Source organism: Nycticebus coucang, chromosome 11 (assembly GCF_027406575.1).
Source record: "Nycticebus coucang isolate mNycCou1 chromosome 11, mNycCou1.pri, whole genome shotgun sequence".
Taxonomy (NCBI): domain Eukaryota; kingdom Metazoa; phylum Chordata; class Mammalia; order Primates; family Lorisidae; genus Nycticebus; species Nycticebus coucang.
In genome coordinates this window covers 127616023-127643294 of record NC_069790.1, presented here as the reverse complement: position 1 = coordinate 127643294, position 27272 = coordinate 127616023, and the positions used below count along the sequence as shown (strand labels likewise).

Sequence of the window (27272 nt, the reverse complement as noted above, 5' to 3'; positions counted from 1 at the left end):
AGAGCCCAAGGTAGATCAGGGCTGGGCATGCTCAGCTTGAGCTGGAGGCCAGGAGCACCTACCACACCTTCTTGCTGCCCACCACTGGTCTTCCCTTGTGATCGCTCCTGGGCCTCTGCTGCTTCACTTTCCTCTTTCTTCCGGCATTTTCCTCCCTAACTCTAGCTTTGACACAGGGTCCTGAAGTTCAGGGCCCTGAGGGTGAACAGGACCTTGTTCAGGAAGCTCTTCAGGAGCAAGTCCAACAATGAAAGTGCAAACAGTTCCAGGCCCTTCCCTGGTGAGGAACAAAGGACACCACAGTCCCAAATAAACAGTCTCCAGGATGCAGGCTCAAGAAGGCAAGTTAGGTGCCTCTGGGTCCTTCACAAGGTCCACTGTAACTGCCAAGGGATGGGACGGAGGGTCAGGGAGCCTCTGAGTGACCACAGGTTTGCTGGGCTTTGGTTCTTGGAGATCTGGCTCTTGGCAATGTTAGCTCAGTGATTCACGGGATGTCATTACTTACCCTCCTCTGCACTGGGAAATGCAGGGAAGGCAGCCTGAGAGCAAGTCCTGTGCAGGCAGAGACGCAGCCATGCTGTCGTGGGGAGCCCTGTCTGTCTCGGAGCTCCTCTGGACCTTACTCTTTTCTTGCTGTTGCTGGTTCCATCCACCCTCAGCCGGCGCTCAGGAGGACCTCCAGCCCTGGTGGCTCCCTCCTGCAGTCTCACAGACATCCTTCTGCATGATCTCTCACACCGCTGAACCCACAGTTTGGAGCAAGCCCTGTGTGCACGCTGCAGTGTGTGGGTTACTCTGATGGAGCTGGGATTGACTGTCTGACAATAGCTTCTCTCATCAGAATCTGCAGATGAGCCATTTCAGCGACAAATCTGTGGGAGGGTCTTGAGTGTCAATCACATGCTGACCCAGAGCCCCACTGTTACAGGATGGGGAAGGAGAGAACCCTGGGCCTAGCTGCCCTTTCTTTCCCTAACCCGCTGGCTGCAGCACTGTGTGGGGACAGTGACACTGGTGCCGCTGTGTTCTGGAGAAGAACACATTCCTGCCCGAGTGGTCCTTGGTCTCCGGGTTCCAGAGGTGACCACAGCTGCCTGAGCGCACAGGTCCGTGGAAGAGGCTGCGACCTGAGGACAGAAGCGGCTTCCTGGGACCCCGGGCACGAGGTGTGTCCGAAGAGCAGTGAGATACCAGCAAGGTGGGCCGAGTGCAGAGGGCACTGAGGACCCTCGGGGCAACACGCGGTCACCCCCGAGGCTGGTGACGTCTATGCAGCCAGCAGGTGCAGGCGGGCTGCAAGGGCAGCGAGGGGTCGAGGGGAGCGGGCGCTGGGGCGGGGGGGGCGGGGAACCTCGCCGGTGAATCCGTCCAGCCCCCTCCTGGGCCGAGCTGCAGCATCTCGTCGCAGGTGAGGCTCTCATTGGATTCGGCCCACATCTTTAGGACCGGAGGCGCAGCTCCAACCACTTGTGGTCCGTGGCGTTTAAATTAAATAACGCAAGAGTCAGCGCATTTCCAGTGCCCGCCAGCCCCACGTGGTCGTGGCCACGCAGGTGGAGACCCCGCGCCCAGGGCCCGGAGCACAGGACAACAGCGCGGGCCTGTCTGCCCTGTCGGTAGGGGGTGGGGGAACGGGCGAGTAAGTGGCATGGGGGCGGGAGGGGTGGGGGCTCGCCGTGGCTGGGCGAGCTGGCGCGAGAAGGGGTGTATCCTGGGCGGGGCCAGCGGGAGACGCGCGTCGGGGGCGTGTCCCCGCCGGGAGGGTCGGGGCAGGGCGGAGCCGGGCGGCAGGGGCGGAGCCTGGCGGCGGGCGCTGTCCGGTGCTGAAGCCGGGCCGGCGCCGCCGCAGGAGTGAGAGGCGGAGGCGCTGGCGGCCGCGCGCCTGGCTCGGCCCCGTGTGGGGTGGACGGAGCGCCGCGGGAATGGGGCCGCCGCTCCCGCTGCTGCTGCTGCTACTGCTGCCGCCACGCGTCCTGCCCGCCGCCCCCCCGCCCGTCCCCCGTGGCCGGCAGCTCCCCGGGCGCCTGGGTGAGTGGGGGCGCGGGGGAGGGGTGTAGGGGGAGGGGCACAGAGGCGAGTGAGGGAGGGGCGCAGGGACAAATAAGTAAGGGTGCGCCGGCGAAACCCGGATGAGGTGCGGGGTCCCCGGGATTCCAGCGCGCAGTCCCCAGGCGGTGGGTTACCACCGTGACGCAGAGCAGGTCCGCACCCTGCCTCAGTTTCCCCCCGCCGCGGTCGCCGCCCCTCGGGCTCCTGGCCTCCCTCCCAGGTCTCTGCCGGCCGTCCCCACGCGCTCGCGTGCGCGCTGTGGGCCCGCGCCCTTGGCGACCTGGCGAGGATGCGCCCCCGCGCGCGCTCGTGCCGCGTGTGCCGCGTGGCCCAGGCGCCCCCAGGGCCCCAGCTGGTCCCACCGGCCTTCTCCCCACGCCTGGGAATTAGAGGACGTTTCCTTCCGTGACAGAAGCGGGAGGAGCAAGGCGGGCGGCTGATTCTTGTCAGAGCGAGCAGCCTCTTCCCCGGCACCTCCCTCCATGCTCATCTCATTTGTTAAGATTTACCATAAAGCCCGTGTTTCCAGGCAGCCCCAAGATCAGGGTTACTTACATTGGAGTGAGAGGAGGTAAAGGGGCAAGTTTGGACTCAGGTCCAGTTGCGGGGATCCCACCAGTGCCACCTCAGCACTGGTCTCCCTGGTTGGTGGTTTTATTCATTAAAATCCTAAACAAATAACAATTGGGGAGAAGGAGGCCTCAGATAAAATGGCCTGGACTGTAGCCCCCAGGCTCTCCTAACCTCCTCACCCCTCTCTAATCTGGCCCTGTCCTGAAGTCAGTGGGCACTGGGGTGGCCTTGCCCACCCACTGTGAGGTCGGATCCCTCAGCCCCTGGATGCTTCAGCACCAGCCTCCACCTGTCCCACACAGGGCGTGGGATCCCCGTGGGGGGCTGGGGGCCTTGCTTGCTGGGGTCACCTCTTGGTATCTTGCCCAAGATTGGCAGGGAAGGTCAAGAGGTGTAGTCCTTGTCCAGCTTGAGCTGGCCTGTCACCTCATGGGAGACCTGTGTGCTTCCCGGCCAACATGAGCTGGACATGAGCGGGGAAAGGCAGGGCAGCACAGAGGGCCCGCCTGGCATCCTAGGAAGGGATGGTATCATGGAGCAAGCTGGAGGCAGCTGCCTTTCCTGTTATGACTGCTACTTCATAGCACTTTGCCACAATTGCCCCAAGATGGGGCTGAGGGGGAAGGGGAGCAGAGGGAACCCAGGGACAGAAGTGTGCAGGGGAGGAACCCTGGGAAGTTGCTGGGCAGCCCTGCCTCCTGGGCCAGTATCATGGGCCAGTGTCATTTTGGGCACAAGTGAAGCTGAATCAGAATCAGATCACTGAAAAGGGAGCTGTTCCTGCGGATGGAGGGCTGTGCTTTGTAGGGAGATTATGGACCAGTCTTTTTAAGGGATGTTAAGGCCTCAGACACCATTGGAATTGTTCTGAGGACTCCAGGTGCTGGGTATAACCCAACATGCCATAACTGGGGCCTGCCTGGAAGTGTGTTTTGGGGCCACTTGAGGTCAAGTGTGGCGTCTCCTGACTGCATGAGCTCCCTGTGTCCACTCTACCTGTCCCCACTCTGTGCACATCCTTAGAATACTATCCTTGTGCTACTCAGAGGAAGGGGGTGCTCACATTTTTTCCTTTTGTCTGTATCTTGTTTGATAATCTCATATCAACTGTGTTGTTCCAAATACAACCCAGGACTGAAGATGCACAGAGCAAACTTAAATTGAGCCTTGCCTAGCTGCTTGTAATCTGTTTATTCATTTAGCTCTTAACATTCAGGTTGAGGCCTCCAGAAAACACCTAGTTCCAGGTCCCTCTTGCATCCGAAGCTTTGTGGTTAGAACTGGGGTGGATGTTGCCAAGACCTGAAGACTGATTCCTTTTTGTGTTGGGTGCTTTGGGGTGAGTGAGGGGCCGTTCCCACTTGGGTGGTGGAGGAGCGCTTGAGGATGCCGGGCACCAACAGCTGCCACCTCTGAGTCCATTCTTGTTGCTCTGAGTGGCACCAGAGACTGACTTGTTCCCGGAAGGCTGTGGCAGGGCCTCCATGCCAGCAGGTGTGTCCTCAGCTCCCTCTCCTCGGAGGACACACTCACTCTTCCCTAATCACTTCAGCTCCCACCCTCCTGCCACCCACTCTGCCCGTGCCCTTTAGGTGGGAAAGGCTCCCTTGCAGTATTTGTTATCTGTGAGTGTGTTATCAGAAGCAGGAGCACAGAAGCTCAGGAGAACGCAGAACCTTTTACAATGATATGACTCGACTTTGCTTGAAGTCAAAATGGGGCAGGGAACAATCTCCTATCATATGCGTCATCCTTGGATTTTCCTCTGCTCCCTCTCTCATCTGCCCCCGCCCCACAGCCACCTCCCCCAGGGAACCTTTTATGCAGGTTCTCAGAGCTCTTTTCTTGAGTCTAACTTGAACATAAGCCTTTTGTTAAGGGCTTTAAGCCATTCTTCAGCTGCATGGAGGCTGGTTTGTGAACCTCCTGGGGTGGCGCTCACCTTTACGGGGTAGTTTTGTAAAGGACCCTCCCCGGGTGCTAAAGAAGCATGAATTTTATTTGCCAAAGATAGAGTCAACCTTTCATGTAGCTTTTGCCTAGAGAATCCAGATTTCAGCCTAGTGGCCACACCTGGCTATAAAGATGGGCAACTTGGTTTTGTTCCTTTGTTTTTGCCTCCTGATTTGCCCACACATGTATTTCATTCACCAGCCGGCACAGAGCTGCGGGGCAGAGCCATCAGTGTGAACGAGATGGCGTGATTGTTTATTTTTAAATCAAATGAGCCTTTCTGCCACAAAAGCATGAATCCCTCTTTGCTCTTCCGTCTGGTGTGGAGCAGCGCACGGGCCCTCCAGGCCTATTCCCTCTGTGTCTGTGCTGGGTATTTCCTGCCTTTCATTCTTAGCAGCTCAGGGAATGGTGTGCAAGGTGCAAGGAAGCAGGAGCACAGAAAAACCTTCAGCTTCAGGGAGAGGAGGTACTGGGCTCACCCACGGGACCAGACCTGCTCACAGGTGTGGCTGTGGGCGGCTGTTTCTTATGTCCAGAGATGGCAGCTAAATGTGCTGGGCTTGGAGGGGCTGGGGAGGGGCTAGATGAGGTGTTCAAATGGCTTCTCTCCCCGCTGAGCTTAGCTGTGTCCAGCTCTTCTTTAAGGCTGATGGGTCCTTGCACCTGGTTATCGAGGACACCATTCAGTGGTGCCTACTGGGGAGGCAGAGCTGAGCACTGGGTTTGTGTGGTTTTCTCTCTCCAGCTTTGCTCTGCGGTGGGGCTAGGCCCCGTGGAAGCACACACTGAGAATCTCTGTGCTGTGGAGTGTGCAGGCTTGCTGGCCTCATCGGCTCCCTGTGAAGAGCAAGGCTGTAGCAGCAGTGACCCTGGAGAACATCCCAGGGCCTTCTCTTTTGATGAACTCAGTAGTGACGTTGATTCTTTGGTATGACAATAATTTCTGCATCCTGGTTTTGTTTTGTGCTAGTATGAGATGCAGTCGTATCTAATTTGTGAATGCAGTTATTCACTCACTTTCTTCTGGATTTTGGGATATGAGACTAGGAGGAGGTGAGGGACATGAAGTAGGGCAGGCCAGCTGAACTGTCGTCAGCGTGGTCTCATTAAGAAAGTTCACCCGCAGTCTGCCTTGAAATTCCAAGTTCCTTATGAAAAGCTGTTTGTAACCAAATGTGGCTTAAACTAAAAATAACTGTCTGGGTGGCAGATATCTAAGATATGCCTGGGTATGTGCAAATATTGCTTGTTTAAGGATTCTTTGTGTGTGGAGAGGCAAAGAAAAAGCTTAAGAGGCTTGGCGCCTGTAGCTCAAGCGGCTAGGGCACCAGCCACATACACCAGAGCTGGCAAGTTCGAATCTGGGCTCACCAAACAACAATGACACCTACAACCAAAAAAATGGCTGGGCGTTGTGGCAGGTACCTGTGCTCCCAGCTACTTGGGAGGATGAGGCAAGAGAATTGCTTAAGCCCAAGAGTATGAGGTTGCTGTGAGCTGCAACGCCACAGCACTCTACCCAGGGCGACAGCTTGAGACTCTGTCTCAAAAAAAAAAAAGCTTAAGAAATGGCAGAAAGGGGTTTTTGTCCAGCTGAATCCTAAGAGATGGAGGCCAGGTGGGCCTCAGCTAATGAAGAACCTCTCTTATCTTTTCTGACAAGGTGTCCCACTTCCCAGCGAGAGCAAACAGCCAAATTCATGGCAGATAACCCTTTGAGCTGCATAAGAGCACCTGGCAGCTGTTTCCACGTTAGGCTAAATTGACCTTCATAAATGTAGAGCCAGCTGGACTTAGTTTTTTTCCATCCTGGTTGATAGAAGGCCAGAAAACTGAGAGGCAGAAAACAGTCTACCTAGAAAACTGTTTTCTGCTGCCTGGAAACCATGTGGAAGCAGGGTTTGCTAAGGAAGGACATTTTTGCTTTTAATTCGACTGTGCCACAGTCACTGTTTAAATATCTAGCAGGAAGTAAAGGCGGGTGGGTCCCTGGGAACACCTACCTCTGTGCACATTAAACACCTTCTGTTTGCTAGTCTTGCCTTGTGGCTGCTAAGTGGGTGGCTCCACAGGGGCCTCAAAAACTGGACTTTGGCCTTGAGAGTTGCTTTGTCCTCAGCGGCCTCTATGTGACGTACAGAACTAGGACAACCATGTTTGTGGTGATGGCTCCACGTTAATTTCATCTGTGCAAGTGGATGAGAGGGCATTTTATTTTGTCTTTCTCTTTCCCTCAATAGCACAAATCCCAGTTGTAGAAGGCCGGGACATGCCCTCCTGAGCACCAGGACAGCAGTGGTTCTGGGGGGCGAGCTGCTTCCTCATTGTAATGGGAAGTTATCATGGTAGAGCTGACCTTCCTTGGTCTACTGTGCTGTGTTAGATTCAGGGGACCACCTCCTTTCTCACTCCCAGAGTCTGCCCAAGTTCCACCACAGAATGGAACTGTATGCTCTCCAGAATAAGCTCAGCAGGAGAACATTTCCATCTCCTTGGAAGAGAGTGATTTCCATACCGATAGAGAGTCTGAGGCTTGTGGGTGAGGGATATGTCGTGGGACATCCAGTCCCAGGTGGGGGTTCTGGGACTGGGTTCTCCTGTCTCTCCAGCGAGTGGTCCCAGGATGGGCCCGGGCAGCCCTTGTCAGGCGCAGGTCCTAGCAGATAAACTGCACATGTGGTTAGGACACAGCCTCCAGCTGCTGCTTCGTTCTGGTGTGGGAGACAGGACCATTGCGACTTGCCAAGCTGCCCTGTTTCAGGGACGCCAGAGCCTGTGCACTTCCTGGGTCTGCTCCAAAGGGGGTTTAAAGTGCTTGTGGGTGTAGTAGCTGGGTTACCCTTCTGAGCTGGGTTTGTTTCTAGATGTCTGATTCAAATGTCTGGTTTGCCCCTCTAAGGCAATTTTGACGTTTGGAGATGGACAACTTGTTTTTGGAGATTTTCACATTCCTATGATGGCAAGGAATGAAAATGCCTCCTGTGGAACTCATCAGTTGGGGGTCCATAAAACGTCTCTGTTCGGAATACTTGCCAGGCCCATCAGATCTTTTATAATGTGGTGACACAAACATGAGGAAGTGAGCTCTCAGCTCAGCGTTATTGTAACAGCAAGTCCTCTTTAGGACCAGGACTAAAGAAGCATCACTTTGGTAAGAAAATTCTGAGAGGAGGTTCCCTTCAAGCTTGGCATTTTCAGGGGCAGACAGACACAGGGTGCTTGTGTCAGAGTGCCTTTGTCCTACAAGTTTGCTGAAGAGGAGAGTGGACTTTCTGTCTGGTGCTGGGCACTCAGCTGCCACGTGGCTCCAGAGCCCCTTGGGTTTCTGATGCAGTGTCTTATGTGCAGTTCAAAAGATGCGTTTGGAAATGGTTTGGTGAAAGGAATTTTCAGAAGACAAGCTGACCTGGTTTCCAAAGGGAAAAGACCTCGTTCACGGTGCATGTCAATTCGGGGTCCAACAGTAAAACACATTCAACTTGTAAGTGGATGGAGCAGCTGGTAAAATTAGCCATTGGAGGCTGATGCATTTTCCATGTGGAGCCCTGGTTTTAACCCAACTCTCAGCAGCAATTAGCACGTGCAGTCTGAACCCAGCCCAGCATTTGTCCCCTGGAATGCCAGCGTTTGGCTGGAACCAGACCTGGCCCACCAGTGGCAGCTCCGTTTCTCAGCAGGGGTCTACAGGAATGTGGGTAGGGCCACCACAGAGCTGCTGTGGAGATTTCCTCCACGTCCAGCTCTGTCCCTTGGAGAGCGTCACTTCCATGAGGCATCTGGTGTCTCTCTGCTTTGGCTGAAAATAGGCTGAGGTTGAGCTCCTAAAACTTCCACCTGATTGGCACGCCTATGAACTGGAACACAGACGTGGTTGCGGCCTCTGCGGAAGTTCAGCTATTGGCTGCTGTAGATGAGTGCCGGTGCCCTCGACCTGCCTTTGCTCAGTGTCTGGTCCTGGATTCCATAAGTAGCCAACCCGAAATTTTGACCAGTTAAGGTAACAGGAACTGAGCTTTTTCAATGGAATGAAAAGAGGAATCTAGCAGAGTCAAAAACTGCAGGTGACTTCTGAAAATGCAGGGAATGTGGATATGGGCCAACCATAGGTTAAATGCGTTAGGGCTCCATGTTGACTAGCCAAGAGGTGGTCTCATCCTCCGGATCTGATCATCTTTACCAATTGCACTTACACTCAAATTAGAAGCCAAGAGAAGTGAAGACTTCATGTATAATTCTCTGAATTTATTCCATGAACAAAATACCCACTTCTTCATATTTCTGAGGGGATTATTTGAGATGGGTGGGAGAGCCCTCGGAAGTCACAGAGTTTCCAGGTCCTTGTTGTCATTCCTGGAAGCTCAAGGTTTGCCATCGAAAATAATGATCCTTGAGAGAGTCTGAGGTGCAGGAGAATTGACTGTTGAGACTAAGCGTGGTTGTTACCAGCGTGGCTGGTGGTATTTAACTATTACTGTAAGTATGGTTGGTTACCAGTGTGGCCGGTGGTATCACTGCTGTGATTATCACCATTAGGGCTTCCTGTGACTGGTGAGGAGAACATGCCCTGAGGGCCAAGCTCAGTGGTCAGCAAAGCCTCAGGAGTGGATACTGTGATTCCTGGCTTCTGGTGGTTCACACCTGGCCTCTGGCAGCTCCCTGTGTGGCGCCCTCTCAGTGTCTTCCCCTGTCTGTGGTGAGCATCTGGTCAAGGCCCTGACACACGTGGACACATGTGGGCAGCATGGTGTGCAGCCTCAGGCCCTCCCAGCCCCATCCCAGGCCCTCTGGGTTCCACTTTAACTTCTCAGATGAGTCGGGTCAGCTCCTAGGCTACTTGGCGGGGGGGTGGGGGTGGGGGTGGGCCAGGCCCAGGTGTGATGCCTCCTGGCCTGTTAGTGATGCTTCCTTCTGGGAGCTCCACCCACATGCTCTGATTTGTGGCTGAAGGTCAGCATGGGCACCAAGCAAGGTGTGGTCTGGGAGAGGCCCACATGGATATTTGGGCAGAGCCTTGGAAGCAGGAGCAGGGGCTGTGGGTCCAGGTGTCTCCTCTGCAGGACTAGTGCCCAGTAACGCAGGCCCATTGAAGATCCAGACACTGCATTTATCAAGTCAGATATGTTCAGTTAAAAGTTTTTTAATATTCTGAGGTTTATGTGTGCATATTTTGATGTTCTTGATTTGTTTTTCATTTTCAAAAGTGATCTTGATAGCAGGTCCAAGGTTTTTTTAAACAATTTTAATTGAACCATAGATTTGGTGACCTTACATACAGGTTTCTTCAATTTTTAAAAAAAGGTTACTAGTCTATGAAATTAAAAAAAAAAGAATAAAAAGAATATTTCTATGAAGTATGTTTGCTCCAGGAATATATGTTTAGAGTATTTTTAGTAAATCTCTCAATTTTGTGTCATGTAAATCAGGCACGTGAGTTACACTGATAGCACTGCCTTAGTGTTTTAGGGAAGGACATGTAGCCAGGTGTACTGGCATCTGTGGTCCCAGCTCCCTGGAGGCTGAGGTGGGATGATCACTGGAGCCCAGGAATTGGAGGCTGTAGGGAGCTGTGACTGCATCACTGCACTCTAGCCTGGGTGACATCTCCCTGACTCTAAAAAGGAGAAAAAAAGGAAGAAAGAAACCTAGTCTAAAACCTGTAGCTGTTTTTATTCTTTTGCCCTGGGGATCACCAAGCCTTTATGTATCATGTGTGAGCTTGGCGGACTCTCCCTGCCCTGTCCATGAAATGAGGATGTTGAACTTGACACTGGAGGTGCACAGTTTAAAACAAGAGTTTCTAATAAGCAAGAACCATCTTAGTGTGAAGGTCACATCCATATCCCAAGCCAGGCTTGGAGTTGGGGTGGCCGTGAGGTGTCCACACGCCTGGGTCAGTGGGTTGCCCTCTGCGGGGTCCTGGCACTCTCTGCTTGGCAGTGGGTAGGGGATGTGGCAACCTGGTCCTCATGGGCCCTCCTGAGCCCTGACCTCACTCCTCGAGGGCCGTGTCCTGCCCAACAGGATAGGACCTTCCTCCATGTTTCCAGTCAGCTAATTAACTTGGATGCTTTGGGGGCCCCACCTGCCTGTGGAGTGCACTCTCCCCTCCCCTCCCCACCCCACTCCCATCCCCGCTCAGCAGGTGGCAGGAACTTGCTTATTTGTCTTTGACCAGCTAGAGCTGGAGCTGAGGTCTGGGCAGGGCCTGCTGAGTGTCAGCTGTGACATTTCACATCACATAATGAGAAGCCTTCCTAAAAATAAGCATGGCTGTGCAGTGGGTGTGGTCTGGGGGGTGAAGATGCAGCTACAGGTGTGGACAGCTGGGCCAGTGTCTCTGTGGCCCAGGGGACCATGGGAGAAACTCCCCCAGCATGTGGCAGGTGAGGAGTGTGCTGGGCGGCTGTGGTTCCTTCAGGGTTTGTTCAGTCTTTGGCTATGTTTTTAAGAACAAGCTGAGTCCATGGGAACTTATGAAAATGCAGAGAAAGGGTGGTGGGGAGCTCCTCACTCTTCTCCCCACCAGAAAAAATGATGAAAAAATGAACAATCCATTCCTCTTTGGAGACCTTTGGGAGGAAATTCAGAAAATCAGGAAGGACACTGTCTTCCTTGGATGGGGCACCCCGACCTTTACTGGTCATGGCACACACAGCATCATCTGTGCTGTGCTCTGGGGTCAGAGGCTAAGGACACTTGTGGGGAGAGGCCACATGGTCACCTGGACCCACCTCTACTTCCTCTTCCTGAGTTGCTGGGGACTCGGCCCACAGAGCCCCTGATGTCAGTGGAGGTAACAGGTCATTCTGCCGCTCTTCAGTGTTAGCAGAATTACTTGTAATCTCAGGAAGAGTTTTTCACAGGAAGGGAAATGGCTCAGACTTTGGAGAACAGCTGTGCTGAGTATGCAGAGGGTGGGACTGAGGCATGCAGGGGCAGGTGAGCTCTGAGGGTCCCAGCACCTCACCTGAGGGTGGGACGTGCCTGGGGCTTAGACAGGGTGCATCTGTTCCTCGTGTGGAACATAAGGACATTATGGGCTGTCCCTGGGCCCTCAGCCTGTGTCTTTTTTTTTTTTTTTTTTTGAGACAGAGTCTTCCTGGGCAGTGTGTCATGGCAGCACAGCTCACAACAACCTCAAACTCTAGGACTCAAGAGTTCCTCTTGTCTCACTCCCCTGAGTAGCTGGGACTACTGGCGCCTGCCACAAAGCCTGGCTTGTTTTTCTATTTGTAGAGATGAGGTTTTGCTTTGCTCAGACTGGTCTCAAACTCCTGAGCTCAGGCAATCCAGCTGCCTCAGCCTCCCAGACTGCTGGGATCACAGTTGTAAGCCACCGCTCCCAGCCTCAGCCTGCGTCTCTGTCAGACTTGGTCCTGGTGTTGCCTTCAGGATGGATCCTGGGAATTGGTGTGGTTGTATTGAAAGCTGCTTATTTAGTCTTTGTCTGCTCACCAGTGTTTGTACACTCACAGCTGCACCCGTGTGGACTGCAGGCCCGGGAGTCACCTCACCAGGCTGCACACACGGGCAACCCTGCTGTTCAGCCTGGGTGGGGGCGGCACCGTGCGTCCCTGGGACCTCACACTCTTACAAAGCAGGACTTTGGCTCCCACTGGTTAGGTCCTTGCCTCTCTCCCCACAAGACAACTTTCTAAGTGTTGTCTGCATCCCTGGCTCTGGGATGCTCAGGGAGTGTCTTTTGCACTTTGTATGAAGGCACTGTGTGGGACATGCCTGGCCAGCGTGCCCCTGCAGTCTCTGTGAGTGCAAACCCCACGCAGGGCAGGTGCACACTGATGGGAGGGCAGATGGAAATTCCATGTTCTTCCTAGAATTACACACACTTCTTTTAACTCCCAGCAAGGCCTCCATTCTCTATTTTCCTGGTGCATTTAGGCCACAGAGCCATCTCCTGTGGCCTGTGGGCTGTGGTCCCCTTGCTGGATCTTCCTGCTGACATTTCTTGAGGCTGTCATGCCGGGGCACAAGGGTCTAGGTCAGCGGTTCTCAACATGTGGGTCGTGACCCACAGGAACTGTATTAGAGGGTCATGGCATTAGGAAGGTTGAGAACCACTGGTTTAGGTGGAGCTGGAGGCTACAGCAGAGGTGAGGGTCCAGATGGGTGGTCTGGGGGGGGAGTTTGGGGTGGGTTGGCCCTATGCTCGGGTGTCGGCCACACCGCTGGCCATCCTGGGGCGGGTGGGTGCTTGGTAACTTGCATCCTGTCGGGGGAGGTGGAAGACAGTTCAGCCCATCACATAATGCACAGCCCTGTGATCCTGAAATTCCACCTTTAGGGATTTTTGTTACAAATATATGTGCATGCACGTGTGGAGGTATCTGTACAAGCATCTCCATTGCTGTATTTTTTGGTTATAAAATAATACTAGAAACAACTTAATTTTTCCTACGCAAGAGACTGGTTCAACAGCATCTTCACACCACAGAATGTCCTGCAGCCATAAGGGTGAAGCTGTGTGTGCTGACGCAGGATAGCCCCTGGGCTGAGAGTAGTTGCACCTGCAGCAGCAGCAGCTCCCGGAGTGCCGAGTGCTGCCCGGCGGCCTCCCCCAAGTGCCGAGTGCTGCCCAGTGGCCTCCCCTGAGTGCCGAATGCTGCCCAGCGGCCTTCCCTGTGTTGTTTGACATCACCATTGCCCCTGATATAGGAGCTGCCCTGGTGTGTGTTTCAGAGACACACCCGAGTCTTAAAGCCTTACTGTGGAACTTTCTGGGTGTAAAGGGTGACCCCACTCTTGGAAGTACAGAATTTGCTGTGCACAAATCCTGTAAATGGAAAGACCATTCCCTGAGCAACACAAATCTCATCTAAGACCTTGCTCATCTCTCCACAGTCTCTTGGGGAAGGTGAGGAGGGTGTGAGCTGTGCCCATGGGCATCCCCTCCTGCACCAGGCCCCTCTGAGCTCTGCAGTGTGGCCTGAGCCAGCAAGGACACCCAGATGTTTGGGGCTTGGGCTGCGAGCTGCACATTCGCGCTCTCACTCCACAGGCTGGAGCAGCTGAATGCTGTGTGATTAGCTCTGCAGGAGTAGCGTTTACTGTAATCAAGTCTCCTTTCTACAGCCAGAGACAGAGCTTGGTCGTCGTTTTCAGCTTTTGCCAGCTGGGTGTTGGTGCTGCTTCACCCAAAGTTCAGATTGTGAAATGTCACAGCCAATGTGCAGACTGCTGCATGATTAAGACTCTTGTCCTGTGATGCCTGTGTTCCCCTCTGATGTACCCCATCTATGCGCTATTTCAATACTTCCACTTTGAGCTTCAAGTGAAAGGCCACTGTGAAGTTAATGCCACACCATCGGTCACAGTGATTCTGCCCTTTCCAGGAAACCCCCTGAGGACCCCAGCCCAGGTCTCCAGCTATGTGTCTATAAGTGGCGTTTCAGGGGAACCTTCTGTCTCAGTCACACCAGGTGGTGTGAGGGGCTCAGCGTGGTGAAGGTCTAGCTGTGGGTAGTGACTGCTGTGAGGCCAGGAGGACCACCCCTGCCCTGTGGCTTGTGGGGATTCCCCGCTGTCAGCCTGTTTGCCGTTCCCTGGTGCTGGAGTGGACGGGAGGATGTTCTTGTCTTTGAAGGACCTGTTCTCAGGGTGAGGAAGGCTTTGGTGCCTGGTCAATTCTCGTGTGTCCACACATGAGATTCCGAGCTGCATCTCTCTCTCCCAGGCACTTGCCCTGGCAGTGTCCAACGACCCTGGTCTTGACCACCTGCAGGGAGCTGTCCGAGCTGCATGGCAGTGCTCTGGGGGCATGACAGAGGATGTTGGATTAGTTATGAAGGAGTGGGACACTGGAGAGCTTCCCTCTCATGGCGTTTCACTAAGCACATGCTTCTCAGGCTGCCCAAGCAACCGCACAGCGTTTGTGTAAGGATTGGTGTTGCTGCTTTTAAGTGCTAAGTGGGCTATTAATAAGACGTAACTTTAACATAACGCTGAGTTTATTTGTGGGAGATGGAGTGGGTGTTTTAATGCAGACAGGCTTTGGATGCCACTGCATTGATTTGCATTTCCACTGCTTATGGTTTTATGATCGTTTTCATGTGAGGGAAGATTTAGTAGTGAGGCTTTGTGCCCCTTCAGGGCAATGGTGTTGGCAGTGGGGCCTCAGGAGAGATCACTGCTCCTGTGGTGAGGCCCAGAGTGTTCTCCACACCCCTGGATAAGGACACACAAGGGACACACCATGAAGCCTCAGAGACACCAAATCCCACCACCAGCCCCCAGCACGAACAGCAGTATGCCTGTGGTTGCAGGCCGCTCAGTTACTCCCAGAGAGGGCTTCTCCTGGGGGTCGTGTGAGCCCTGCAGAAGGCCCACGTCCAGTATGCCTATGGTTTGCAGGCCGCTCAGTCACTCCCAGAGAGTGCTTCCCTTGGGGGTCATGTGAGCCCTGCAGAAGGCCCACATCCAGTATGCCTGTGGTTTGCAGGCCGCTCAGTCGCTCCCATAGAGGGCTTCCCCTGGGGGTCATGTGAGCCCTGCAGAAGGCCCACGTCTGTTGGCCACTGTGTCATCACAGTTGGTGCCAGTGGAAGGAAGGGCTTTGGCCCTGTGTATGGAGGGAAGGTGCTCTGTGACTTCTGCTCAGGGAGCCTGACCTGGGCCTGCACTTGCTTGGTTGTGAAGCTTCACCCAAATTGTGATGTCCCACTGACATCAGACAGAGGTACGGCCAATGCAGTGGTAGGAATAGAGTCCACTAGTGAGGGTCTGGCCCTGCTGTCCACCACAGGCAGTCTGCTCTGCAGGAGGCCTGATTGCTAATGGGGTTTATGAGGCTGTGTTGTGTCTCCAGTCACTGGGGTTGGTAGGCACCTGCATGTGGTCACTGCAAAGGATAGACCCGAGGTCATGTGTCTGTGTGTAGTCACGGCACAAGTTAGACCCAAGGTCACATGTCTGGGTGCAGTCATGGTATAAGTTAGACCCATGGTCACATGTCTGGGTGCAGTCATGGTGCAAGTTAGACCCATGGTCACATATCTGGGTGCAGTCACGGTGCAAGTTAGACCCGAGGTCACATATCTGTGTGCAGTCATGGTGCAGGTTAGACCCATGGTCACATGTCTGTGTGCAGTCATGGTGCAGGTTAGACCCATGGTCACATGTCAGTGTGCAGTCACGGTGCAGGTTAGACCCGAGGTCACATGTCTGTACAGTCACAGTGCAGGTTAGACCCGAGGTCACTTGTCAGTGTGCAGTCATGGTGCAGGTTAGACCTGAGGTCACATGTCAGTGTGCAGTCACAGTGCAGGTTAGACCCATGGTCACATGTCTGTGTGCAGTCACAGTGCAGGTTAGACCCGAGGTCACGTCTGTGTGCAGTCACGGTGCAGGTTAGACCTGAGGTCACATGGTCACGGTGCAGGTTAGACCCCTGGTCACATGTCTGTATACAGTCACTGTGTAGGTTAGACCCATGGTCACATGTCAGTGTGCAGTCACGGTGCAGGTTAGACCCGAGGTCACATGTCAGTGTGCAGTCCCGGTGCAGGTTAGACCCATGGTCACATGTCTGTGTGCAGTTACGGTGCAGGTTAGACCTGAGGTCACATGTCCATGTGCAGTCACGGTGCAGGTTAGACCCCTGGTCACATGTCTATATACAGTCACGGTGTAGGTTAGACCCATGGTCACATGTCAGTGTGCAGTCACGGTGCAGGTTAGACCCAGGTCACATGTCAATGTGCAGTCACGGTGCAGGTTAGACCCGAGGTCACATGTCAGTGTGCAGTCACGGTGCAGGTTAGACCCCTGGTCACATGTCTGTGTACAGTCATGGTGCAGGTTAGACCCATGGTCACATGTCAGTGTGCAGTCACGGTGCAGGTTAGACCCATGGTCACATGTCTGTGTGCAGTTACGGTGCAGGTTAGACCTGAGGTCACATGTCCATGTGCAGTCACAGTGCAGGTTAGACCCCTGGTCACATGTCTATATACAGTCACGGTGTAGGTTAGACCCATGGTCACATGTCAATGTGCAGTCACGGTGCAGGTTAGACCCGAGGTCACATGTCAGTGTGCAGTCACGGTGCAGGTTAGACCCCTGGTCACATGTCTGTGTACAGTCATGGTGCAGGTTAGACCCATGGTCACATGTCAGTGTGCAGTCACGGTGCAGGTTAGATCCCTGGTCACATGTCTGTGTACAGTCATGGTGCAGGTTAGACCCATGGTCACATGTCAATGTGCAGTCACGGTGCAGGTTAGACCCGAGGTCACATGTCTGTGTGCAGTCACAGTGCAGGTTAGACCTGAGGTCACATGTCAGTGTGCAGTCACGGTGCATGTTAGACCCGAGGTCACATGTCAGTGTGCAGTCACAGTGCAGGTTAGACCCGAGGTCACATGTCAGTGTGCAGTCACGATGCAGGTTAGACCCATGGTCCCATGGTCACTGTCATTGTGCAGTCACGGTGCAGGTTAGACCCATGGTCCCATGGTCACTGTCACTGTGCAGTCACGGTGCAGGTTAGACCCATGGTCACATGTCAGTGTGCAGTCACGGTGCAGGTTAGACCCAAGTCATGTGTCTGTGTGCAGTCATGGTGCAGGTTAGATCTGAGGTCATATGTCTGTACAGTCATGGTGCAGGTTAGACCCATGGTCACATGTCCGTGTGTAGTTACGGTGCAGGTTAGACTCGAAGTCACATGTCTGTGTGCAGTCACAGTGCAGGTTAGACCCGAGGTCACATGTCAGTGTGCAGTCACGGTGCAGGTTAGACCCCTGGTCACGTGTCAGTGTGCAGTCATGGTGCAGGTTAGACTCGAGGTCACATGTCAGTGTGCAGTCCCGGTGCAGGTTAGACCCATGGTCACATGTCAGTGTGCAGTCCCAGTGCAGGTTAGACCCGAGGTCACATGTCAGTGTGCAGTCCCGGTGCAGGTTAGACCCATGGTCACATGTCAGTGTGCAGTCCCAGTGCAGGTTAGACAAGAGGTCACATGTCTGTGTGCAGTCAAGGTGCAGGTTAGATCTGACATCACATGTCTGTGTTAGTCACGGTGCAGGTTAGATCTGAGCTCAGACATGGGGTTGCAGTCAAGATGCAGGTTAGCCCCCAAGTTTCTGTGCTCTGAGTGGGATCCTGTGGCAGACGAGGTGCTGGCCATTTGGCCAGACTTAGAACTGTGTGGTCTCAAACAGTGTTGAAGATGATGAATGTTCAGAAAAAGTTTCAGCTTTAAAAGAAAAAAGAAGCATCACCGAACGTTCTGGTGCATTCCTGACCATTTGGTCTCTGGTGTGTTTGTGGGAAAACGCGCAGCTCATATGACTGCCCATGCCCGGCAGACGAGATGCTTGCTGGGTTGCAGAAGCAGGTGTGGTGGGAGCTGTTGGGACTGAGTTTTCCTCTCAGACCTGTGCTGAAAAGTTGTTTTTCGATGGAAACAGGTGTGGCAAATTTGTAGTTTTGAAGAATATGCTGAAATACTCCTCAGAACTGTTGGGGTTGTGACTTCTAAAGTCATTGGAATGTTCTGGCTTCCCAGAACTATGAGGACGGTTTATCCTGAAGTCCTGTTCTACTGAATCTTCCTCAAGTTTTGGAATTTATTGACTTGACCAAGATGACCAGGGCAGAAGACTGGTACAATGAGGACCCAGGGCTCCTGGTCCTCGGTCCTGCCCTCCTGCCCCATGTGCTGCTGCCTGTGTGGGCCAGGGATGCCCTGAGAGGTCAATGAGCATCCTGACAGATGGGCTGTGAATTACCCAATTAACCAATCCACTCACATGGGACAGAGGGCAAGATCTCTCTTCTAATCCAAGTGCTGAACGGCCTCAGTGTTTATTTATAGGAGGTAGGATGGCTATCTTCAATGCTATTCATGATGCTGATTCCTATTTTTTTTTGGCAAACCAAATGTTTTGACTGGAGGGATAACATTTGCAGAACTAATTCCTGTTCTCAAAGGGCTTCGTGTAAAGAGGGCATGTGTTGGGTTTTCTGGTCTGACACAGGTGAATGGTTGTGCCTGTGCCATGGTGCTGCTGAGCACGGACAAGGTCACCCCGCCAGAGGATCTGGGGTGGGGCCTTCTCGGGGGAGTGCGAGATGGCTGGTCTCACGCATCCTCCTACCAAGGTCCAACACCTAGTAAGGTCTCAGAGAATATTGGTTCAGTTCCACGTTCACCTAGCATCTGGCAATTAATTTTTAAAAATGCAAAAGCCCACATGAGAAAAACACAAGTATATTCAAGTGGGGAGGAGGGAGGAGGAGAGAGAGGGGAGGGGAGGAAGAAGGGGGCTGGTCAGCTCTCACCTAATTGGCACAATGCAGGGTACACAGCACCCCCAGGTGAGGGGCTCAACTATAACTTGGACTTCACTTTAGAAATGCAAACAATGTAGCCTAATGATTTGTGCCCTAGTATTAATCTGAAATCTAAAAAACAGGCAAAAATCCATGTTTCATCCCTATCTAGGCCAGAACACTCATCTGTTTCCCTGGGTCTGATAAAAGACTAGTAATGCCCCCTGCGGGTGCGCTCCTAACACAGGACTTGCACAGTTGTTTACATACCTGGGTTCACAGCACCACCACTCGCGGTGGCCAGAGATGGAGGCTGCCCAAGTGTCCATCAACCTGTGAATGGATGAAAATGTGTGGTTCATCCACACAGCAGAATGTTGCTCAGCCTTGAAAAGGTAGGCGGTCGCAGGGCTGCACCATGGTACAGGGAATAAGCTCCACGATTGAGCCAGGCACAAAGATACAGATGCTGTGTGACACCAAGACTCCGGAGTCGTCTGACTCTCAGGGGCAGAAAGTCCAGGTGGTGCAGGGACTAGGCAGGCAGGTGAGAGGGACCCATGGATCTGTGGGCCAGATGTGGGTGCTGCCCTGGTGCCCTCATCCTTGCCCCGACCCGCGTCCCACCCTCGCCCCACACCACGCCCTGTGGTTACAATGGGAAAGACAACAAACTGTGTAGGTGGGAGAGACGACCAGACTGACGGTTCTGAGGTGGTGCCCTGCTCTCTGGTGCCATTGTCTTTGCTCCAGCCTTCCTGGCCCCAGCAGGGATGAGGCCATCTGCGTCAGTTCTTCACGGAGATGACTCACACTAGTAGAGGGTGTGTGGGAAGCTGGGCTGCAGCGGGCCCAGGGTCCCCATGGTGACTGGCTGGGTGCTTCTCAGAGTCGAATGGTCAGTTGCTCTGCCACAGGCCCTTCTCCCCTCCACAGTGTTGTGCCATTTGGTTCCTGCTGTGACTAAACATTCTTTTCTTTTCCTTCTTTCTTTTTCTTTTTTTGAGACAGAGTCACACTATGTCACCCTCGGTAGAGCACTATGGCATCAAGGCTCACAGCAACCTCAAACTCTTGGGCTTAAGTGAGTCTTCCCTCAGCCTCCCAATTACCTGGGACTATAGGCGCCAGCCACAATGCTGGCTATTTTTTTTTGTTTTTGTTGCAGTTGCCATTGTTGTTTAGCTGGCCAGGTCCAGGCTCAAACCCACCAGACTTTGTGTATGTGGCCGGTGCTATAACCACTGTGCTATAGTTACTGAGCCCATCGTTATTTTCACTGTGAACAAATGTTCAGTGAGAGGGAATTTGGTCAGTAGGAGCACATTCCTCCAAAATGGAGTTGTGAGGCCATTTGTTGACCTGTAAAAATGGAATTTTCTTGTTCTGAGAAGGAAAAATCAGCCTTCTATAAAAAGCCTACATGTGGTTTAACCCATTAGAGGTTTTCAAAGTTACATTCAATGTTGAGAGAAGCATTGTGGGGTTGGTGGATGCGTTTTAGTTTCTTCTTTTTGCTTCTCTTTAAGAAAGCGTCTATAATGAGAACAATGGAAATTCACTTTTTATGTAGTTATTTTGTTGTAAACAGGGTGGAGAAGCACAAAGAAGATGAGAGGACCGTCTCCGTGGCCCTGCGTGCGTCGTGGGTGGAACCAGCCCTTTGTGGCCTCTGCCTGTGGGGGTTGGCAGGGCTGGGCTGCCATGGTCTATGTCCACCACAGTGGCTCCTGGACGCTGACCTCAACTATCAGTTCCTCATCAGAAACACACACAGCAGTGACAGTCCTAGGTATTCTGAGGGCTGCCTGTCTTGTGTGGTGCTGGCAGGCCTCCTCTGGTGTGTGGGGCCGGGTGGTTGCCTGGTGGTAGTGTTTTGAGGGGCAGGACCCCTGGCTCACACGGGCATCAGGGAGGTTCTCTTCCTCCCTGTGCCATGTGGTGGACCGTCCCTCTGCGCCTCGCCTGCGCCCTTATTCCTTCAGCTGTGTCTTCAGGGGCTATGCTGGTTTGAATGCACTTGTCTCTTGATGCCTGGGGACTCCAGGCCTGCACTGGCCCCCGAGGATACCTGGGACTAGTGGGCAGGTGACATCCTCCAGCCAGCACACCAGGATGGGGGACGAAGACTGAGCTGAACTGGGAATAGGCTCTGGGTCAGACAGTTGAACTGTCAATGCTGACCCTGTGAATTTAGCGTTTTTGCCTGGACCAGAGTTGATTCTGACATGGAAATCTTTACTGAGGAGTTTGCAGAGTCGGTCAGGCATCTAGCCTGGAGGATGGGGAGGGCTCCTGGGAGTGTGCGACCTGCTGAAGTTCCAGCGCTTACTAAACACGAGGCTCACAGCCACCCCGTGTGCCCAGAGCCACCCTATGTGCTGGCAGGATGTGGGTGTCCAGCTCCAGGCACCGTGTGCTCTGTGGGTGCTCACCCTGTCTCCTGGGAGTGAGTGCCCCAGGTTCCTCACTAGCAAGGAGCTTCACAGAACACTGTAAAGGTGAAGGAGACAGCTAGGAGGGCGTGCAGTGGGGAGGGTGGGAGATGGGGGGAGGGCATTGTGATGAGGAGAGTGTGAGAGGGGGAGGGTGTGGCTCAGTTTGGCTCCCAAGCCAGCTCTGTCCCACACCTGCCAGCAGTCCCCAGGACTGAGAGGCCCACTGGACTCCGCCTGAGGCCCGGTTTAGACTAGCGGGGACGTACTATCACTGAGCCTGCCTGGGCCGAAAGACACTCCTGGGAACATTGTCTGATTGCAGGACAGGGCATAAGCAGCCAGCTCTGGCCGGTGTCCTGTCCTTTTAATGCGATTTCCTGACCATATGCAGAATGCTTTTGGTCCAAGAGGGTCATTACAGGCAGGTTGAAGGAAATACAGTGGCCTCCATGGGACTCTGTCTCTGTCCCTGTGCTGAGTGTAAAGGCCATGGGCCTTGGGTCCTATTGTGCCCACTGTCCCCTCAGCTGGGGGTGGCCCCAGGGGCCAAGGTTGTTCTTCCAGTTGGAGGAGCCCCAGGTGCTGTGAGTTCCTGTGTGAGTCTGAACCCAGGGGAAGGGGACAATGTCCTTGCCAGGGCAGCCGGGCAGAGAGCCCCATGCTCAGCCCCTTGTTCTGGGCTCCACAGAGGGGGCCTGTTGTCCTCATGGTGCTGTGAGGTGGATCTGGTTGTGGCGAGGCCTCCGTCCTCCGACCTAAATCCAATCTAACCAGAAATGCCCACAGCCCCAGAAGGATATCTGACCACACACCTCTATGCCCCAAGGCCCAGCTGAGTTGGCCTGTAAAATTTAACCAACATGGTCCTCAAATCTGTTTTTGAAACATTTACTCTATGTGAAACCCTAAAGTTGGGTAGAATCCAAATTCCTCCCTTCATATAAAGGGCAGATAAGTACAGGACTTTTCAGAGTCACCCACAGGTGAGCCATGGAGCAAGGCCTATGTTCAGGCCTCTGATCCTTGCATGAGACATCTCCTATTTTTGATATTTTCTGTTTCTGCTGTGTTCAGTGATCAAATATTTCCTGCCTGCGGGCTGCCAGTGCCCCATGGTCAGGCTCCCGAGAAAGCCTGCTGCGTGGCGTGGTTTCTATGATGTGGACATCACCCTGTGGCCTGTCCCATGCTTCAGTGGGCACCCTGCACGTGGGGCCAGGGGTGGGGGTCTGGCACTGGGGCCCCCACCACATAATGGCTCTGGAGATGGCAGGTGTGAGTGTGCTCTGGTCCCGGGGCTGAGGGCCCAGGGGTGGCCACCTGTACGCTGATCTTCAGGAAGTTTATCTAGGCTGTCTCCATGTCTGACACTCTTCAGGAATATATCCCGCCCGCCATGCTGCACCCACCCACCGTGCCCCAGCCACAGCACACCACCCCTGCCTGGAGTCAGTGGAGTTCCACAGGTGGCCTGTGCAGGTGTCAGCAGACACCGTTGGGAATGGCAGGGGCCCTGAGGGGTGGGGGAGGAAGTGCCATCCCTGCCCAGGTGACTGGGGTGGGGAGATCGGGCTCTGCCAGGATGGAAGGTGGGTCTGAGGGTATGGAAAGGGTGGACCTCTCACTTCCACCAGAAACTGGAGACAACATGGGCAGGACAGCCTCCAAATACCGCCCCCCCCCCCGGGGCTAAGAACAGTGCCAGGTGCTAGATTCAGAATCTCCAGCAGGGACTCCCATGCCATTACCACTAGCCTGGTGGGGGGAGACAGAGCTTTCTGTTGTTATCCGTCCACCTGTCCAATACATCTCTGTCATCTCCCTAAGTGTTCTAACCTACCAATCATCTATTATCCGTTTATTGTCTATCAATTATCTATTTATACCATGTCTATCTCTTTCTATTGCAATTTACCAGCTATCTGTCATTTCTCTCTCATAACCTATGTATCAATTATTGGTCTCTCTGGTGTGACCTGTCACCTACTTATCATCTTTGTCACGTATCGGTCATCCACTATACCATGTCTGTCTCTCCACTGTAATTTATCAAATCTCATCTGTCATAACCTATAGGTCAATCATCCATCTTTCTATTGTGACCATCATGTGGTGGGGGCCCCAGTGCCGGACCCCCAACTCTGGCCTCCCCTGGAGTCAGGGGAGTTCCACAGGTGGTCAGCAGACACCCTTGGGAATGGCAGGGCCAGGACCTCGCCCTGAGGGGTGAGGGAGGAAGTGCCATCCCTATTGTAATTTATCGACTATCATCTGTCATAACCCATGTGCCAACAATCTCTCTATTGTACCCGATCAATCATCTGTCAGTCCTCTCTCCAAGTGACATCCATCTTCGATCTTGTGAAGAAGTATGTTCCCCAGGCATCTGCACCATCAGAGCATGTCTGTGCTGACTCTGCACCTGGTGCTGATGTGTTGCGATATGCAGGTTGTGTGTGCTGTGCTGTAGCCATTTGTCATGAGACTGTCCTCCCTGCTGGATGAGCTGCTTCATCGTCCTCAACCCTTGGAGTCTGTCCCAGTGATCAGCCGGCGTGGACAGCCCGCCAGTGTTTGTGGGTCAGAGCCTGGGTTCCAACCCATGAGCACCGGCTGTCCAGAGCTGACCTCCCTGGTAGGATGGGGTGTCTCAGGATGCTTCCCAGGAACTGATAGAGGCTGGGCCCCTGGGAGGTGGCTGAGAGATGCTCCAGGATGAAGGGGGACGGTTTCCTTTGCCAGGGGCAAGATGAGAACCAGAAAGCTGTGGGAGCAGCTGTGTCTTCCTGAGCTTGGGCCCTGGTCTGGCAGCAACAAGGGCATGTGTGGGCCACCTGCCCTGCCCTACCCTGGCGACACTGACATCAGCTGAACTTGAGCAAGAAAGGCAGGGACTCCACCTGGGAGGGGCTGGCCCTGGCTTAACTGATACACCTGGTTGCTGCGAGGGGGACCTGTGGGATCTGCAGTGGGCAGAGGCACTGAGGTGTGGAAACTCAGGATGCCTCTTGGTGGGTGGGTGTTTCATCCAGGGCCATTTGTAGAGGCTCCGGCTGCTGCACCAGACCCCTGTCTGCCCCCAGGACACGAGACTCTTCTGCCTCCTGCTGCCGTGTTCTCTGCTGTGTGCATCTGTGTGACCCTGTTTGTCACAGACGCATCTCTATTTGTGACGCTGCCTCTTGATCTTGATACCCATTTTTGCGTGTTCCCTGTGTGGTTACATTCCCGTTGTCCTGTTATGTTCCCAATCTGTGAGTTCTTTTTGTTTTAGAGACAGAGTCTTCCTCTACCACCCAGGCTGGAGTGTGGTGGCCTCATCACACCTCAGCACCACCTCCAACTCCCCGGCTCCTCAACCCTCCCACCTTGGCCTGCCAATAGCTGGGGCTGCAGGTGCCACCACCACACACTGGCCTGCTGCTGCTTTAAGAACCTCCTTTTTGGTCAGGCACATGGCGAGGGGAGAAGGGAGATTAGAAGAGAGGGAGAGAAAAGTATTGAGGAGTAAAAATAGGGATGTGGATGTCTTCTCAAGCTAAAAATGGGAAAAGGCAGAGGAGGGATTTTATTAACTCGGAGCTCTAAAACAGGATTTGAGAGTATTACCCACATACCTGTCCGTCTTCTAGAAATGAAGATGCTTTTTAATAAGATGTTTCTTCCTAGTTCAGACTTTTAAAATCTGAAATAATACTTTGTACCAAAGTGCTTGAGAAACGACTTTCGGGGTCAGTGACATGCTGTGACAGTGTGGCCTGTGGTGACTTGAGCTCTGTGAGCTAATTCAGCTGTGCTGGCCATGCTGGCTGGGTCCTAGCTTGTTCTTTTTAATGTCATCACAAAACGTCACAGACTGAAGACTTAATTTTGAGGCACAAGTGTGTTTTTCTTGGGGGAATGTCTGATATGACTGGCGAGTGGGGGTGCTGGAGCCTGGTGGTGACCTGCTCCCTGCACACCAGCTCTGAGCTCAGGGAGTGGAGTGGATACAAGTTGACCTGTGGCCCAGGAGGGCCAGCGTTCACGTGACAAAGATAGTTACCTTTCCAGCTTGTAACTCTTAGCTACTCTGGTGCTGGAAGTGTCATGCAACAGGGCCTGGGGTCAGAGGAAAGGCTGGCGCCTTGGCATGAGGTTGGGCTGGGCTTCGGGTGTGGAGGGAGGAGTGCTGGGGCCTAGACCAGCAGAGTGATCACAGGTACAGTGCCATCCTGGATGTGCAACATTCACTCCAGGACCAAAGTTAGTACAGGGAGGACCCTTCTCAGAGAGCCTGGCCCCTGTGGAGGTGTTGGGGGAGCTGTGAAGAGCCTGGAAGGGAGGGCTGAGTGCCACCTCCCCCCTGCAGGATTGGCTGTCCGTTCCCACCTTTGGGGTGATTGACAGATTGGAGTTACCACATGTGTCTTCCTGAATCTTCCTGAAGAGCCCTGGCACCCAAACCTGTAATGAGGGTTGTACAGTGATGAGCCCAGATCCGTTTGAGGTCACCAGAGCCTCCCCACTGTGTTAGGCCAGGGTACAGCCCTGGAAGCAGTTTGCTGCAACATTTCCCACTTCCTGCCCCCCATGAGTGCAGGAGGGAAACAGCCTGATGAGTTGGAGGGGTCTCCCGGGGTCAAGACTCCATCCAGATTTCAGACACAGAAAGGGCATCCAGAGAAGGGGTGGTTCCCTCATTAGGAAGCTGGGTCCCAGTCCTTTAATGATGCCCGTGAAAAAAATGTTAACTTAGCCATTTAAAAATGAAAACTCAGCTGCCTCAAGTTCAGAGAAAGTAAAACTAATAAGCCAAGAGGCTGAAAGAACCTCCACATGGGCTGCACAGGGTGCTGCAGGCCACCATGGGGTCTTCAGCTGTGGCAGGGTCAGCCCTGCAGGTGGCCCTTCTGCCTGCCCAGACCTCAGCCCCAGCTCGGCATGTTGAAGCGTCCAGCCTGGTGTCCCTGCCAAGTGGCACGGCAGCTCCTGAGGTGCCAGCAGGAGCAGTGGGTGCACAGGCCCCTTCATCTCAGACCCCCAGATCTGTCCTTCCAGTGGTGTCAGGAGGAGACCCACCAGGGCTCAAGCTGGTGACCTACTTGGCAGATGCAGTGTCAGGGTCCCCGTGTGGAACTTAGGGAGGTCGGCCTTGCCCAGATGGTGGTCAGCCTGGGGACATGTGGCCTCTGCTTTTGTTTACAGAGCAAGGCTAGAGGATTCTGAAGACATTTCCCCTTGTATAACAGAGGACTCTGTATTACCCATGCCCATCTCTCACTATTTGGACCCAAGACCTCCACAGCCCTGTATTCCAGATGGGGACAGTGAGGCTGCCGGGATAGCCCCCCAGGAAGGGGGTGAGGGAGGAAGTCCCCCAGGGCCACTCCTTCTCACACCTGGGCCCTGTTGGGTCCCAGAATGCAAACTGAATGAATCTAGGTCATTTTAGCACTTCTGATGGTTCTTAACAGGGATTCTCCAGAGAGAGGAAGAGGAAGGCCTGGGGGTCAGTGGCTTTTCCTTGGGGACGTGACAGAGGTGGGGTGTGAGGCATCCTCCTGTGGTTTTCTGAAGCCATATTCATTCCAGAGCATCAAGGCTGAGTTGCTCTTTGTCCATCAACCTGGGGGACCTATGGGTCAGTCTCCCTTGGCCCCAGGAGCTGCCCAGGCAGTGTCTTCTGCACATACTGACATGCAGAGGGGAAGCTCGACACCTGGGGACTCTGCCTCCAGCCACAGGCAGAGCCTGGCAGCCTTGCCTGGGCTTACATGGATTTGGCCACACTCATAGCTGCCACCTGCAATGCATGTCTTTGATTCCCAGAGAGAAGGTCCTTGCACAGACTGGTCAGCTAAGTGTGAGGGGACTGGCCGAGCATGAGGCTGGACGAGTGAGCTCTCATTGCATCCAACTCTCAGGAACCAGTGTACAGAATCTGCCTGGTGGTCACGAAGGTCCTGGGGGAGGCGCCAG

General features: G+C 53.8%; 1 protein-coding gene across 3 annotated transcripts in view; it reads left to right on the top strand.

Annotated features, from left to right (window-relative positions):
- The first annotated feature begins 1802 nt into the window (after positions 1–1802).
- PTPRN2 (protein tyrosine phosphatase receptor type N2) overlaps positions 1803–27272 on the top strand; it is an 834764-nt gene continuing 809294 nt past the window's right edge. For all 3 annotated transcript variants that reach the window (XM_053609608.1, XM_053609611.1, XM_053609607.1), the window contains exon 1: positions 1803–2031. In XM_053609608.1, coding sequence (XP_053465583.1) covers positions 1926–2031 — 106 coding nt within the window. In that variant the 5' untranslated portion in view covers positions 1803–1925. The remainder of the gene's footprint in view (positions 2032–27272) is intronic.